The following is a 15,914-nucleotide window of genomic DNA, read 5'->3' on the forward strand; positions in this document are numbered from 1 at the left end:
AGTGATGTTCTGAAAAAAGTAACAACTTAGAAATCTCATGTGTTTGAGTCTTGAGTGGCCATGTGGAGAACCGGAAACATTGCATTAAATACATCTAAGAAACATTCATTTGCAATCAATCATATTGAAATCTTCCAAGGAAGGTGCAGGTTGGTGACAGGGCAGCTTCGATCTGAGCAGCCCCACAGGGAGTGGCTGGTGGGTGGGCGTGGGGCCCCATCAGTGGCACACACTCACCCGCAAGCTTCTGGACCGCAGACCTCACATCCTGGCCGCGATGCCTTTGACCTCCTTCTAGCAAAGGGAAAAGGCTGGTTCTACCTTCAGTCAAGAGCAACCTCTGTTGAATTCACCTTGAAGCTGACCCAGAAGTCGGAGCTGGTGCTGAGCTAAGGGCTGCAGAAGGACTAAGTAGTACTCGCTGTAAAAAGATGTCATCCTCAGTCATCCTGGGCAGATTCCCTTCTCGTCTCTCAACCCGAGTGCTCTTAGCTTCCTGCAGGAGAAGATCTCAGGTCTCATTTTACAAAAGCACACCAACTAGCAACCCTGAGCTACTAGTGTGACAGCTAAGAGAAGACTGCTTTCTGGACTAGGCTGTTCTTGTTCCTTTCCACAGAAGTGTCTGTAGAACACTCTTTAGTTTCACAGTGATATATGCTGTTTCAGGAAGCACAAAGTGATCTGACTTTGTTTCCAAGAAGTGACGACCTACTTTTAGCTTGAGAATAATGTTCTACACCTGGTGCTAAGTCCTGCCAGATACTGCCACACCAGTGACAGAATTTAGGGCAGTTGGGAGGCTCTTCATCCCCTATCAAGGGAGGTCACTGGCTTTCACGATCAGTAGTTCTATTTCCCTTTGATGTTTTAAAAACCCTACTGTGAATCTGTCACTTACTTCACTCCACTCTGCTCTGTCCTTCTGACTTGGAAGCCTGAGAACTTATAAATTAGGCTGAAAGGCGGCTTGGGACCTGCTAACATTGATGGCAGTAAGACGCTAGCTTACTCATTTGCAGAGCACCATGTATAGTGCCTGTTATTCAGGCCAATTATAGCCAACTTTTTTCTTTTTTTGTTTTTGTTTTTATAAAGAAAGTCTATGTAAGTTGAGGTTCAGAAATGCATATATTTTTTTACTTACAAATATTCATCTGACCAAAATTCAACATAACCTTTATGGAACACTAAACAATTGTTTTGTTTTTAAAATAACATTTCATTCAAACTGTATATAATTCAGTAAAGTTTTTTTTGTTTTTTGTTTTATACAGCAAGCAATGCTTAAACCCTGGAAAATCTGTAGAAAAGAGATTTTCACACAAAATAAGAAAAGAAAAATCTGAGGTATCCCTCACCCACACATCCACTCATTCTGACCCACACACGAGCACGCGAGTGCACGTGTGCGCACACACACACACACACTCATTCTCACTCACAAAGTGGCTGCAGCATAGGCAAAAAATTGTAGGTCCAAAGGAAAAATGATTGATTGTTCTAATAAAGAGTTCAGGTAGCTCAGAAAAAAACCAAAACAAAACACAATAGTCCTCTGAGGAAATTACTACCTCAAAAAAATGTTCTCAAGATGAATTTGAGATCTAAGCCTACTAAATTGCTTTTGCAAAACAGCTCCCTGCAGTCCAAGGTGACTTGTGCAAATAGAAGGAATCAATTGAGGCTAGTTCCTGTACTTCCTTAAACAAGGACGTGGATGCTCACAGGTGTCCGGCGCTCCCATCATGCCAGGTACTGCTGCAGTGCCGTCTTTGCCCTGAAATCACAATGTTCCTGTCAGCCATCATCTCAGAATTATAATTGAGGAAAACAACTACCACCACCCTGTGGCTCAATGATGGTAGTTGCAGGTGATTTGACCTAAAAAAAGTAGATCCCCAGAGTGAACTGGGGTGACCAGCTGTGCACCTAACTTAAGGAGCAAAGAGCTGTACTCAGAAACCCTTGAAACCCACGATGGCTATATTCTTCTTCCCATGGTTCTCCTGGATAGCCATCCTTGCCCTTAAACCTGCCATAGCTTAGTGACACTCTACATTCCCTTGTATGTGCTCACATTCTGTAGTTTTCCTTGGTCACTAATCCATAGTAGTGATGGATCTGGAATTCTTTACTTTCTCCTATTGCCATGCAGGTTTTACGTGGCAATGCACAACACTAGGGGAGGACCCTTAGGATTCTGGGAAGCTAAGGGGAAGGAAATCTGACCCAGGGAATGGTGTTAGTTGTGGGATGAAGCATCTCATGGTTCAAATGCCTCAGAATCAAGGAAGAAGGCTACAATTTCTTGTTCTCATTATGCCTGATACACCAACAATGTGGGACATGTGGGTTGTTAAGGTACTGGGAAGAAGCGGGTCAGGTGGAGAGGAAGAGGTGTCATGTCAACAGTGCTCTAACCCCTCCCACTCCTCTGAGCTGGCCCAGCAGGCCTCCTTTACCACTCCCACCACAGCTTGGTAGTTTCTACAGAGGATGCAATTGTGGAGCTAGGAAGTAAGATTTTAGCAACAGTCTCCCCTTCTAAATTACAGAAAGAAAAGTCTAAAATTTCCAGTTTCTATTAGCTGATGAAAGTTGTGCCAAGGAGACCAGGCATGCGATAAGCTGGATTTAGTGTCATTTTGATAGTCAAGTAATAAATATCATCTACAGTGTTTAAAGTGGTACACTAAGGAATGTTCTTACAATTATATAAGACTCTACAGGGACAAGAGTTGTGAATAGTCCAAAGCATCAGAACAGAAAGCTCTAGAAAGACTGTCCTGAGCTATGGGCAAGATGGGTTCTTCTAAAAGGACATTTTCAGAAACAAGTTTACAGATGATGCCGCAGGTACCCCTTAATGACCATTCATCTGCCCCCTCAAATCCATAAGGAAGCTGAGAGGAGCGGTGTGAGGTGAGAACTGCAGGGCCTTGCACCCTGAGCCCTGAGCCCAGGCTGGAAGTTCTGCTGAGCAGCAGCTCCACTGTCGAGTGCTTCAGAGTCAAAGGATCACAAAGACTTAAACACCAAAGGTACCTGGGAGAGGTCTTCTGTAGATGACAGACTTTACTGTGCCATTATGGGAATGTCCATCTGGGGGTCTTAATCGAAATCCTGTGTTACTCTTTAAAAAAACTAATTCAGATTCCTTCTGGATCTTATAAAAAGGTTGGCTATGTGTGATTATTCTATACCCTTATCTTTCTGCTGTCCTTTCTAGGCTAAGGAGTTTTTCAGATGGATGGTTTTGGAGGTGTGATTGTCTTTCCTTAGACAGACTTAGGCTGGTAACTCACACCTACTTTCTTTTAATGGGGGAGGAAGTATAAGAAGTGCTAAAAACTTATATACTCCACAAATTTGGGGGAGAAAGCACCTGAGTTACCTATAGCAATGCAGGCAGGGCTCACACACACCCTATTACATGTTGGTAAGGCCTCTCTCAGCATTCTAGATTATCCTAGAGACAATGTTAAGTAGAGAACCCCCAGCATATGACCCAGTTGTCAGCCAGAAGAGGTGGGCTGACAGCCCTCCATTTAAGCTGGCAGCTATGGAGTAGAGCAGAGGTGCCAACCCCTCAAGCACAAGTTCAAATCCAGCCAGTGGCATGTGGGTGGCCTGGACTTGCCTTTGGTGTTACACTTATTTGACCAGCAGCTGGGACTGTGGTTTTCAGGGTTTTGCCCTCTTTGACTTATATGACAGTAAGCTCCAGGGAGACGAAGCCTAGCCTGTTCTTGTGCTCCAAAATCAGGAACAGCCATTCACTGGCAGAGTAGTTACTAAGTCCCTCCTCCCTTCGGCAGAGAAGACAGGCTGACAGCAGAGACACAGTGTGATGTGTTTTGCAGGTACAATGGAGCACAGGAGGGGTTCCTAGCATAGCCTAGGGCAAGGGAGGAGAGTGGGTCAGACAAGACTTTTTGGAGAGGTGACAAGCTGATCCAGTTTTGAAGGACAAATGGTCCTGTCCATTACGTGCCCAGGTCTCAAGCCTACCCCATTGGTTTTTCCTCTGCTTTTTTACTGGAAGTTTCTCATCTTCCCCTAAACGTTGGAGGGCCCCAGATCTTTGTCCTTAGCACTCTTTTCTCCTCTCACTCTTCTACTCTAGTTAGGTGACTCACCCAGCTCCCTTTAGACACCATCTGAATTTATATCCCTGTCCCTGTATCCCATTAGATATCTGAGGTACTCAGATATCTAATGGGATGGGCTTCTTAAAGTTGGCACATCCAAACAAAAATTCTTGCTTCTCCCTACCCCAACCCACTCCTAGGTTCCCACCATCGTAAACAGCAACACCCTCAACCCAGTTGCTCAGGCTACTGGCATTTTCCTTTCCTCTTTTTCATTAACATCTTCCATCAAGTCCAGTTGGCTCTATCTTCAGATTAATTTCTGAATCCAACGACTTCTCAATACTTCACCAGGACCTCGTCATTTCTCACTCGGGTTATTGCAACAGACTTCAACTGGTCTCCCTCCTTCCCTTCCTGCCTATTACAGATGATTCTGTACACAGCCACCAGAGTGATCTTTCAAAATCCAAATCAGATAATGCCTCTTTTGCTCAACACTTTCCAATGACTTCCTATTAAATTCTGAATAAAAAGTAAAAATTCTTAACAGTCTATAAGGCTCTTCATGATCTGGCTCCTTCCACCCATTTTCATGGTCCTCCCTTGTTATTTTCCTCTCACCCCTCTGATCTTCTTGCTGCTCTTTGGAAATGCCAAGTTCACTTCTGCCTTAGGGCTTCGAACCCACCATGCCCTCTGCCTGGAATGTTCTCCCTCTACACATCTGTCTAGCAGATATCCTCATTTCATCCAGTTCTCTGGTCAAATATCACATCATCTGGGAGGCATTTACTGATTAACCTATATGATAACCAACTTTCTCTCATCTCCTTTCCCTTACCTTACCTGTGTTCTTCTTCATGGTACCTGTCATTACCCACTATCTATACATTCATTTGCTGATTGTTTTATAGAACGTAAGTTCCATGAGCAAGGATTTCACCAAGTTATTCACCAGACATCTCTAATGCCTAAAACAGTGAGGGGAGTGGGTGCAGGGTGAGTTAAAAAAAATATATATATATAGAATGAAGGGCAACTTGGAGGGAAGGGACAATTGGAACAGAGTTTGTAAATGCCTGAAGTGTGATGCTATAAGTGGGCAAGAATGGAGTGTAGGGCAGCAGATAGGCAGAACCTGTTCATGAAGAGCTGAAGGGCTTGTGAGCTTCACTCAAGTGTCTGGAGTATGACAGCTGATGTTCCTTGCTGCTGCTACACACAGAAGTGAGCTGGAACGAGGTCTGCTACCAGGGAACGCACACAGCTAGGAAAAGTATTTCTGACTATCTTGAGGTCAGCTGGGTGTCTGGTTGTAACTCCTGACCCTTCTCTATGAGGACAGGGACTAAGTGGCCACTGATGAATTCCCAGCAGCAAGGCTAGGTTGGCACAGGCTCAGTAAAATTTTGAACTAATCAATTTCTTCAATAGTGGTCTTCCTGCTTTCCAGAAGGCTACATGCATTTCTATGCTAATGATCAAGGGAAGGTAAGGAATGACCTGTGGATCTTCTCCAGATACCAACTAAGATGACCCACACTCAACATTTATTCAGAATAAGTGGGAGTCTTTATACCTCACTCACATGTCACAGGTGACTCACAGAAAATTAAAAAGAAATTCTGAGAATCTGAAAGATTTTAAAAGTTTGGCCATGTGAATTACTAAGTAATTCAAACCATTTCATAAAAGATTCCAATCTAGCCCAAAGCAAGGCCCTTTTCATGTTGATACTCACTTGTCACAAAGGTTGGAATCTGGTGACTGGCTCAGTTTGTGTAGAATATCTACAATGCCCATGTCTCGTAATTTATCCTGGCGTTCTTGTGAACCTAAAAGATTAAAGTTACCAGGTTACTAGGAATGTGACACAGACATCTGCTCTCCTTCAGCCTCACTGGGATCCTTCACTCCTCACCCTTTTTTCCCCTTGTCTCCCACCCTCCAATGCAGCTGGATCCCCTAACTGTGCCTCCTGGCCCTTCTTCCTGCAGTCCACCCTGGGTTCTGCTGCTGGACTAATTTCCCCATGGACTACTAAGATCAAGGTCAGATTCTTTCAGTCTGGTACAAGGCCCTCTGTCACCGGCCCCCAGCTCTGTCGCTTCTTCTAGGACATTTCCTTAGCCCTGGCGAGGATGGGCTCTTTCTACTCCTAAGAGGTGTTGTTTTCCTCTCCTTCTATCACCTTCTGCCCTCCTCCTTCCTCCCTGCACTTCTTGCCTCTTGGTTAGCACACCTGGAAGTTCCAATTTCATACCACTCTTTTCTGCCTTCCAACTAGACCAAGACCTTGAGGCCTGGCTTTGTCTCCCTGGAATACAGATGCTATATAGCATTTAGGCCTGTGGGATGAATCCAGTTTTGCCTCCTACCCCTTCTGTGCTGAGCATAGTAATCCCCCTGGAATCTTTCTTCCCTACTGAAGAACCTACATTGAGGTACCATCCCCTCTAGACCCAATGAACCAGAATCTCTATGGCCAGATCCCAGACTTGCCTTTTAGTTTCTTGGGTGATTCTAATGCAGTTAGTCTAACACTGAGATCCAGTGCTCTTATGCATACCTTGGCTGTATACCAGAAAAATCTGGGAGCTTTAAGAACTTTGTGCTTAGACCCAACCCCAGAGATTCCAATGGAACTGGTCTGTTGCAAAAATCCCCAGGTGATTCTAATATACAGGCCACGTAGAGAACCTTTGATCATTACAGACTGGTCACTTCACCATAAGACTATCTCACCAGTACCCTCTTCTCTGTCATGTTAATCTGCCAGTAGTCCTTAGATGTGCTTCCAATACTCACAAAGGCTACTCTTCCACCCACTCTCTTCTCTCACTTTTTTCAAGTGCCTCTTACAGCCTCCTCGTCAGCTCTCCCAGGGGCAGGGACTGTCACTCACTTCTCACCCTTAACCCCAGTAATCTGGTATAGTGTTGGCTCCAAGGGTGGGGGCTCAGTCCAGTCGACTCAGGCTAGTCCCACTAATTCTCCTACCAGGGTGACTCTGTAAGGTGGTGGGGGTCAGTGAGGCCAATGAGGGGAGCCCCTGCCTAAAATCCCAGGGGAACTTCCTGCCTTCTCTATGCCATACTTTTCACCAGCACAAATCTCACCAGATTCTTACCTTCTTCTTCATTCCATATGAGGTTTGATATACAAAACATAGCGGCAAGCTGCAGTTTGATGTGCGAATGACCCTAGTGATAGAGAAAAAGATTAAAAAATGGAGATAATCTCATTTCCGATCATTTGAATAACATATAATAAGTAACAATTAAATTACTTTTATTTCTATAGGAGTAGACCAAAAGACTGCGTCCAATCTCTGCGTGATTTATCAAATGTGTCAACTATCATTGAGCAGTCTTCTATCTTTTATAACATAATTCTTGTTTTTATTTTTCTTTATATGCTAAAAGTATAACTATTTCTGGTTAAGTTAGATCATTTATCCATATAGAGTGCTTTCTCCTAAATGAAAGAGGACTCAATAGCAAAACAATCTTTATAAGTGATTTCTCTAGTGGTCAATTAAAAAAAAAAGCTAGCATATTTAAATAATTCATGCACAACCAATGGAATACAGTGACATGATATCCTTAATGTTTTTTGGAGATCAAGATAGACTTATCTTCTAAGTAGGACTATACCTCTATCAAGAAAAAGAAATGGATGTGGCTTCCTGTTAGAATTCTTTAGTGATTCTTTTTCTACCTGCCAACAGTTTTAAATAGATGCCCAGTTTGAGCTCCAGTAAGATCAAACAGCCTCAGACCATCAATGAGTAAACTGAATAAATGAACTTGCATATACTATAAAAAGCATTTACTGTGTATAAGTTCACTTACCATTCATTCATTCACTAAAACTGAAGGGCAGAGGATGGGAATTTAATTTAGATTAGGTGCACAGATAACATCTCTTTGAAAGAGGCAACATTTTAACAGCAATTTTAAAAAGGAAGGTGCCAAATGTGCAAAAATCAAGAGGTTAGGGCTTCCAAGAAGAAGGAACAGTTACTGAAAAGATCTGAGGTAAGAAGATGTATGTTCACAGAAGGTGGCATGGCTAAATTGTGGCATGGCTGATTTGAAGACCAGAGCAGGGACTCTGGATTTCATTCTGAGTTCAGAGGAAGCTCCTATAGGATTTGTACAATGAAGGGACAAGGTCTGATTTACAGTTTTAGAAAATCACTTTGCCTGATAAGACTAAAGTGACAAAGCAGAAGAACCTGGAGGCTGTTATGATTATGTAGTCAATCAGTCATAACATACTATGGCTGGGATCAGAAAGGGTCAGTGGTGATGGAAAAATGTGAATACATTCAAGATTAGTTTAGGACGAAGAACTCACAGGACTTGGCGACAAATTGGATAACAAGGGAACAGAGCTACAAAAATTAAGACAGACCCCCAGATTTTGGCAGTGGGGTAGATGGCAAAGCCATTAAACTAAATGATAAAGACCGGGAGGGGAAACACTTAAATCTAAGAGAGATAGCTAAGAATTCATTTTTAAACACCAAACTTCAGAGACTATTAGACAATCATGTAAAGATGCTGCATAGACAGGAGGATATGAGTCTGGAGTTCTGAAGAGAGGTCTAGGTTGGGAGCAGATACCTGGAAATCATCAGCATAGAAATTATAGTACAAGATATAGGGTGGACAAGAGTCCCCTAAGCCAATGGTTCTCAACTCAAGAACCACCCAGGGAACTTTTAAAAATCCTGATGGTCAAGCTACACCTCAGACCTTTTATTTAAGAATCTCAGAAGAGGCTCCCTAGACAATTATATTATATAGCCAAGGTTGTGAATTGGTGATCCAGGAAAGCTTGTAGGAGAAGAGGGCCCAACAAGGGGGTCAAAAGAAGGTCATGGAAGCTAAGAGAAAAAGACGTTCTGGAGGAAGAAACAGTTGTACTGAGGTCTTCTGCAAGTGGGGTAAGAAGTGGAGAGAAAGCACTGTTTGGATTTGGCATCACAGCGGTCACGGTGACCCTGGCTAGAGCAGTTTCAGTTGATGGGGATGGAGGCCAGATGAAGGAGGTCAGAGAATGAACTTTGAGGGAAGGAAGGAGATGGCATGTGCAGAAGATGCTCTTAAGAGAGCTGACTTCAAACGGCAGAGATGTAGGTGTATCTCAGGGAGTATGCAAGGTTAAGGGAAACTTTCTTGTTGTTTGTGTGGAGATTGAACCCAGGGATTCTTACATGCTAGGCAAGCACTCCTCCACTGATGGAGAGACTGTCAAGAGATGAAAGCTACTATGTGGAAACATCAGGGAATTCCTAGTTGAAGCAGGAGGTTTTCACTTAATGAAGTTTCCGGAGCACATACGAGAGGCCAGGTTCCACAAGTGCTGGATTCAGAACTGTGAACAAAACTGACATGCCCTTAATGTCATGGAGTTTACACCTGGTAGAGGAGAGGCTCAGGAGGCACACTCACTATAACTGAGCTGAGTGCTTTGAAGACAAGAAGCAGGATGCAGGAACAAAGATTAAGAGTCCAGAGAAGAAAGGTCAGTTCAGCTTGGATCTGAAGAGTGAGAAGGAGTGGGAAAAAAGTGTTCCAGGAAGAGAAGCCAGTATGTGTGATGGTTCTCAGATAGGCAAGAGCATGGCCATATTGAGGAACTGAAAGAAGCTGGTGTAATGAATGAGGAAGAGAGCCAGGCGATGAGTTGGAGATATGGAGGGGTTAGGCCATGCAGTACATGACAGGCCTTCAGGAGGGAGTATGGATTTGATTCAAGGCTCAGCTTCTACTCTATTAATAAAACAAAAAATAGAGGCCATCACTGAGAGTAACAAGGCAAGGGAAGAGGTGAGGTTTAAAGAATGAGGAGAGGGTAAGAACCTACTCTTGTTTGTGGAGAACAGGGGCACCAACCTACTACAGAATCAATGAAGGATACCCAGTGGGGCTGAGCGCCCATGTGGGTTTCATAAAGTGAACGGCTCAGCTTGTTCTATCCTTCCTCTGCGGTTGTTAACGTGTGGTGGCTGGCAAAAGAGAAGACAGGTTCCTCCAGGGTTAGAGTTCGGATAGGATATGCTGAAAATGAAAAGAGGAGGACAGATTTTTGCCATGGGTGATGCAGGGCCTGGCCACAGCAGTAGGTAGCAGGCTGTTTGGAAGCAAATAGGTTAAGGAATTAAGGTGTCAGGGGAGCACCTGAGTTCTATGGGACTGAAGCCTTGAGAGGGGAGACTGAGAGAAAGCCAAGAGCCCAAGGAGACAATCAAGATGAGTGGGATGGGGATTGGGGTGGTAGATGTTAATATCACCAATGGCACAAGCTTTAAGGAGTTAGTGGTGTTCTCCGTTCAGGATGGAAGATTCCGAATCTGACACAGTAGTTTATCCTTCTTAAAAAATTTCTGCAACAATGCTACAGTCCTTGCTTTCTAATGCAGCAGTGAAGGGGACAAAGGCTTGCTTACCATGTAATATTTGATTTTCTGCAGGATGTCATCATTAGTCATAATAAGTTCTTTTGCTGTTGTCCCATCTGCTATGTTGGCTAGGATGCAGAGAGTCTGGAAAAGAACAAAGACCCAACAATCAAGAAAACTGTGAGGTTCCCAGAGTCAAACTCTCTCAAGAGTCTGGGCAGTTTCTCACCGGCAGGTACATGTATTCTCAGGTTCTGTTATCAATGCCCTGATTTCTCAACTCCTGACACTGTCAACAACAGTAACCACCCCCAAGCTGAGTTCACTTTCGGCAAAAACACCTCAAATACTCCTGTGGTTTCTTGCTGAGCATTAGGCCATAGCTGGGTAAAGGAAGTCATGTCATATATATATATATATATATATGTATACACATATGTATATACTACCATAAAAATAAAACAGAAAATGTAATTTATTATTTTTTGTCTTGGCTCATTTCTGAGAGAAGCTCTGGTGATTAACCTACAGATTTCTTCAAGTGCAGTCTGTTTGGTGGATGGCACTGTCCCCCTCCTTCCCCAGGCCTCCACCTGCCACTTGCTCCCAAGCTAACAACCTTCTGGGTGAAGGCCTAGACCCTGTCCACCAGCTACATCAACCATGGGCAATAAGAATCTCTTGTCTCGTTTTGAATCTTGTTAGAAGACAGAAAAGGAAGCAAAATGTGTGAAGGAGCGAAGTCCAGATTGGTCTGCTGTGCAGACTGGATATTACATATTACAGTATTACACCTAGAGTACAACCACTGCACTGACGGGAGTTTCTTCTCAGAGGAAGAGATTGCTCTCGTCAGCTGCTCCATTTTTACAGATAAACCAGCAGATGGCAAGGGTTAAGGTAAAGGGGAAAGGGCTATGGTAGGGAAACCAAACTGGTGCCAGACTTAACAACTCAACATTTACTGAGCGCCTATCATGGACCTGCCCTCAGCAAGGCGTTAGGCTGAGACAGGAATAAGATACATTCCTTCTCAGCACCGCCCCCAAAAAAAGATACACTCCTTGACTCGGAAGCTGTTACATGAGCAATTACACTTCACTGTGGTATGACTGAAGTAGAACAGAGAACCAAGAAAGCACGAAGAGCAAGCACTTGCCGAATCCTGCAAGGGCCAGGGAAACTCCTTGGAGGAAGTGACACTGAGCCCTCCTGCAGTACAGTCAGCAACTGCTCCAAGAAATGGTCAGTCAAGCGGTGATGTTGGGGAGAGACTTGAATAATTTTCTCCAATTTTAACTTTTTTCTTTGCAAGACTTCAGTTAATTACACCATTGAGATTTTTTTTTCTTACTTAGGCCCAAACCCTCAAATGTCAGGTATGTAATTTTAGTCAGTTAGATTAACATAATGTAGTAACTAGATTTTTAGGGAGTGAGCTGTAAGGTGTGAACTAGAAAAAGGCTGCTTCCAGGAAACGAGAGACAGAGGAAATACGATTTATAATCATTCTCATATATATATACACATATATATATCTATATCTATATATATCTATATATATACACAAACATATGTGAATATGTGTATGTATATATATATATGTGTGTGTATATATACATACATACACACACACACACATATATATATATATATAAAATAAGGAAATATATATATTCCTAAGTGGGCACTGGGGGATTATTTATTCCATGGCAGTTAGGTCATGATGAGGAAACCCTAAACCTTCCCAGAAGTTAAAGATCTAAGGAAGATGTCAGATTTGAAAGTGAACTGTAGTTCTGGTACATGGTGAGCCTGTTGTAAGTCTTGGCAGGCACAACACCCTAGGAAAATTAACAATATGGGTCTGCATTATTTTATGTTTAGACTTTTATAGGAAAGAAACTATAAGGGGACAGACATGAGCATGACAAGTGTAGTCAACAGAGGTTAATTAGTCTGGGAAGGAGCTGGCTTTTTGGGATCCAAGGTCAAGATGACATCAGAATCATGTAAGGGATGGTTGTTCCAGCCACATTCTAGTCCCACTTGAACCTATTCAATAGGGTCACTGAATACCTGAGTACCAATCCTTTCTTTCCCTCTTCCTACTCTATGTCTTGACATCCTTGCAATCCAAATCTGGCAACACCAGACTCACTAATGCAGGCAAAATTGAATTATGTGCAGAAATACCTCATTCCTTCTATTGCGTTCTTCCTTCATGTGATTATGGGAAGACTCAGCCAACTTTACAATAACCCACCATTCCAAGAACAAGTCAGTGAGATCACAGTCATCGATGGTGTGATCCAGTCCTCACCAAGGAGGCTCTGCCAGGCTAAAACCAACAGGAAAAGAATGAGGCTAGCAATAGGGACAGAACTGGAGCCTGGCTGGGGGGTGCGAAGGGGTCATGGAAGAATCATATTCTTTCTCTCTTGTTCTCAATTTTCTTCCCATTTCAGTCCTATGAATTGGCTAATGCAGCAGAAGAAGAAATAATGGAAATGACCCTGACCACAGATAAGAATTTTAAAAGGCTTCATGACCAAGGTGCTCCTGGGGAAATGAGAATACATTCAGATTCACTGGGAAGAATGAGATTTACAGGGAGATTCCTCAGAACAGACAAGGGCAGCAAGATAGGTGACTGATTCCCCCTTTTTTCGAGAGCTAGAACAGACCCATGCAAACCATACTGTAAACATTTCAATGGAGATACAACCAAATTCAAGAGATCAATTAGTTCTAGGGACAAATCGATTCAACATACAAAACAGTAGAGATAAAAAATACATACACATATTTCCACTAGAATGAACAACTGGAAATCAATGAAACAGAGCAGAGTTTGACAAACCATAGCCTGTGGGCTAAATCCAACCCACTGCCTGTTCTGGGAAATAAAGTTTTAGGAAGGAGCCAAGAATACTCACTTACATATCATCTATAGCTACTTTCAGCCTAGAACAGCATGGGTAAGTGGTTACTATAGAGATTGTACAGTACTACAGAAACAGTTGGCCAACCCCTAAAAAAGAGAACAGAAAAATAATGGGGGGTGGGGAGGGGAGGTGAGATGAAACCAAAATGGATTTAAAAAAATTTTTTTTAAAACCCACAAAACCAAAGGTTGAATGTTTTGTCTGATATGTGGATACTAATTCACAATAAGTGGGTGAGGGAATAGGGAAGAATGGAGCTACTTTATATTAGGTAGAGGGGTGTGAAGGGAGGGAAACAGGTATGGGGGGAGGAAGGATAGTAGAATGAAACAGACATTATTAACCTCAAAGTGGATTCTTTGAGAAGACCAATGAACTTGCTAAACCTCTAGTTAGACTGATCAAGAAAAAACAAACTAGCAATATACAGAACAAGACAGGACACATTGTAAAAGATACTACATGCTTTAAAAAGATAATAAGACAATATTACAAATACTTTTATGTCAATAATTTGAAACATTTGATGAAATGAAGAAATTCCTTCAAATTCATAATACCAAAGCTCACTCAAGACCAAAGAACTTAAACAGTCCTACTCCTATTAAAGAAACACCTTTCCACAAAAGAAACCCAATGTCTACATAGCTTCACTGGAACTTTCCACCAACATTTAAGAAACAAGTAATACCAATTCTCCACAAATTCTCACAGAAGACTGGAGAACAACCCACCCTGCTCCCTAGAGCCAGCATTATCCAAATACCAAAACCAGATAGACATTACAGGAAAACTATCTGTTGACACCTTTCAGAATACAGAAAATATGATCTGTATACTAAAATCTATAAAACACTGTTATGAAGAATCAAAGAAAACCTAAATAATTGGGGAGAGTGTATATTCAAAAGTGGGAACTTAAATGATGTCACCCCAAACAAAATCCAAATTAGCTTTTTGGGGTTAAATATAAGAGCACAATTATTAAATACAGTAAAATTCACTTTTTTGGTGTGACTCCTACTTGATAAATGTATAGAATCTTGTAACTCTCACCACAATCAACAATCAGATGCAGAATAGTCTTCTCACTGTCTCCCTCCCAACGTGTATGCTATCCTTTTACAGTCCCTTACTCCTCCCTTAAATCTTGTATGTTTGTTCTCCATTTCTATGATTTTGTCTTCTGCAAAATCAGAATATAAATGGAAGTGTACACCATGCTGCTTTTTGAAATTGTCTTCTTTCATGTACTATAAGGCACTTAAGATTCATCCATGTTGTTGAATGTATCAACAGTTTGTCTTTCGTTATTGCTGACTGGTATTCCAGTGTATTTATTGTTCAGTTAAGGAACATTTAGCTTGTTTCTAGTTTTTGGTGATTACCAATAAATTTGTTATAAACTTTGTTATTCATATGCAGGTTTTGTGTGAATATAGGTTTTTGCGTTATGTGAGCACATGCTTAGGAATGGGATTGTTGGGCTTATGCTAAGTACAGTTGGCACTCCATCTCTATGGATTCAACATTCATTGATCTAACCAACCATGGATGTAACATATTTTTTAAAAAAATCTGTCCATACTGAACATGTACAGATTTTTTGGGGGGGGCATTATTAAAAAAATTATTATTCATCCATCATTTACATTATAAGTAGTCTAGAGATGATCTCAAGTATACAGGAGGATGTGCCTAAGTTATATGCAAATACTATGCAATTTTATATACTGGTCTGGAGCATCTGTGGATTTTGGTATACATGGGCATTCTGGAACCAAACTCCCACAGACAATGAGGGACGACTGTATACCTTCAACCTTAAGGCACTGCAAAATCCAAGTGTATCATCTGCATTCCCACTGATTTACTGTCAATTTCAAAACATTTTTAGTCATTCTAAAAGAGTGTACTGATATTATGGAGTATCTATTAATATTGTTCACTCAGGTTTTTATTTTTATTTTTTATTATTTTGAGAGCTCTTTATATATTCTGGACAAAAGTCACCATGTCCAATGTGTCCATAAGATGTATGATTCACAAATATTTCCTTCAAGTGGATGCTTGGTCATTTCATTCTCTTACAGTGCATTTCAGAAATAGAAGTTTTACATTCTGATGAAGACCAGTTTTCCTTTTCTGATGTTTACACTATCATATCTAAGAACCCTGTGCCTAATCTAAGATTTCAAAGATTTTCTCTGCAATTTTATAATTTTACCTTTTATGTTATACCTATGAGTAAATTTTTATCTATGCTGTGAGATACAGTACAAGTTATTTTTTTTGGCAAAATATTTTGGCAAAAATTGTTACAGCACCATTTGTTGAAAAGATCATTCTTTTTCCTTTGACCTGCTTTTACATGTTTGTCAGTAAGCAACTGCCATACGTGGGCCTATTTCTAGCACATGTAATAGTCCACATGTACTATCTTTTTGCTAATGGTAT

The 15,914-nt window shown here is 41.7% G+C and overlaps 2 protein-coding genes across 7 annotated transcripts in view; one reads left to right on the plus strand and one right to left on the minus strand.

Moving 5' to 3' along the window:
- The window catches only part of Nme9 (NME/NM23 family member 9), a 41,366-nt gene that overhangs the window by 23,398 nt on the left and 2,054 nt on the right, over positions 1 to 15,914 (plus strand). The window contains exon 10 of one of the 3 annotated variants that reach the window (XM_047564723.1): positions 6,054 to 6,101. The exons of the other annotated variants lie outside the window; for them this stretch is intronic. Within the exon in view, the coding sequence (XP_047420679.1) occupies positions 6,054 to 6,066 (13 nt within the window). The 3' untranslated portion in view covers positions 6,067 to 6,101. Of the gene's footprint in view, positions 1 to 6,053; positions 6,102 to 15,914 lie in introns of those variants that run through there. 3 annotated transcript variants of the gene reach the window in all.
- Positions 1,113 to 15,914, minus strand: part of Armc8 (armadillo repeat containing 8) — a 109,232-nt gene continuing 94,430 nt past the window's right edge. For all 4 annotated transcript variants that reach the window (XM_047564709.1, XM_047564708.1, XM_047564707.1 and 1 more), the window contains 4 exons: positions 10,558 to 10,653; positions 7,228 to 7,300; positions 5,839 to 5,932; positions 1,113 to 1,780 (listed from right to left, as the gene is read on the minus strand). In XM_047564709.1, coding sequence (XP_047420665.1) covers positions 1,747 to 1,780; positions 5,839 to 5,932; positions 7,228 to 7,300; positions 10,558 to 10,653 — 297 coding nt within the window. In that variant the 3' untranslated portion in view covers positions 1,113 to 1,746. The remainder of the gene's footprint in view (positions 1,781 to 5,838; positions 5,933 to 7,227; positions 7,301 to 10,557; positions 10,654 to 15,914) is intronic.

This window comes from Sciurus carolinensis, chromosome 9 (assembly GCF_902686445.1).
Source record: "Sciurus carolinensis chromosome 9, mSciCar1.2, whole genome shotgun sequence".
Lineage (NCBI taxonomy): Eukaryota > Metazoa > Chordata > Mammalia > Rodentia > Sciuridae > Sciurus > Sciurus carolinensis.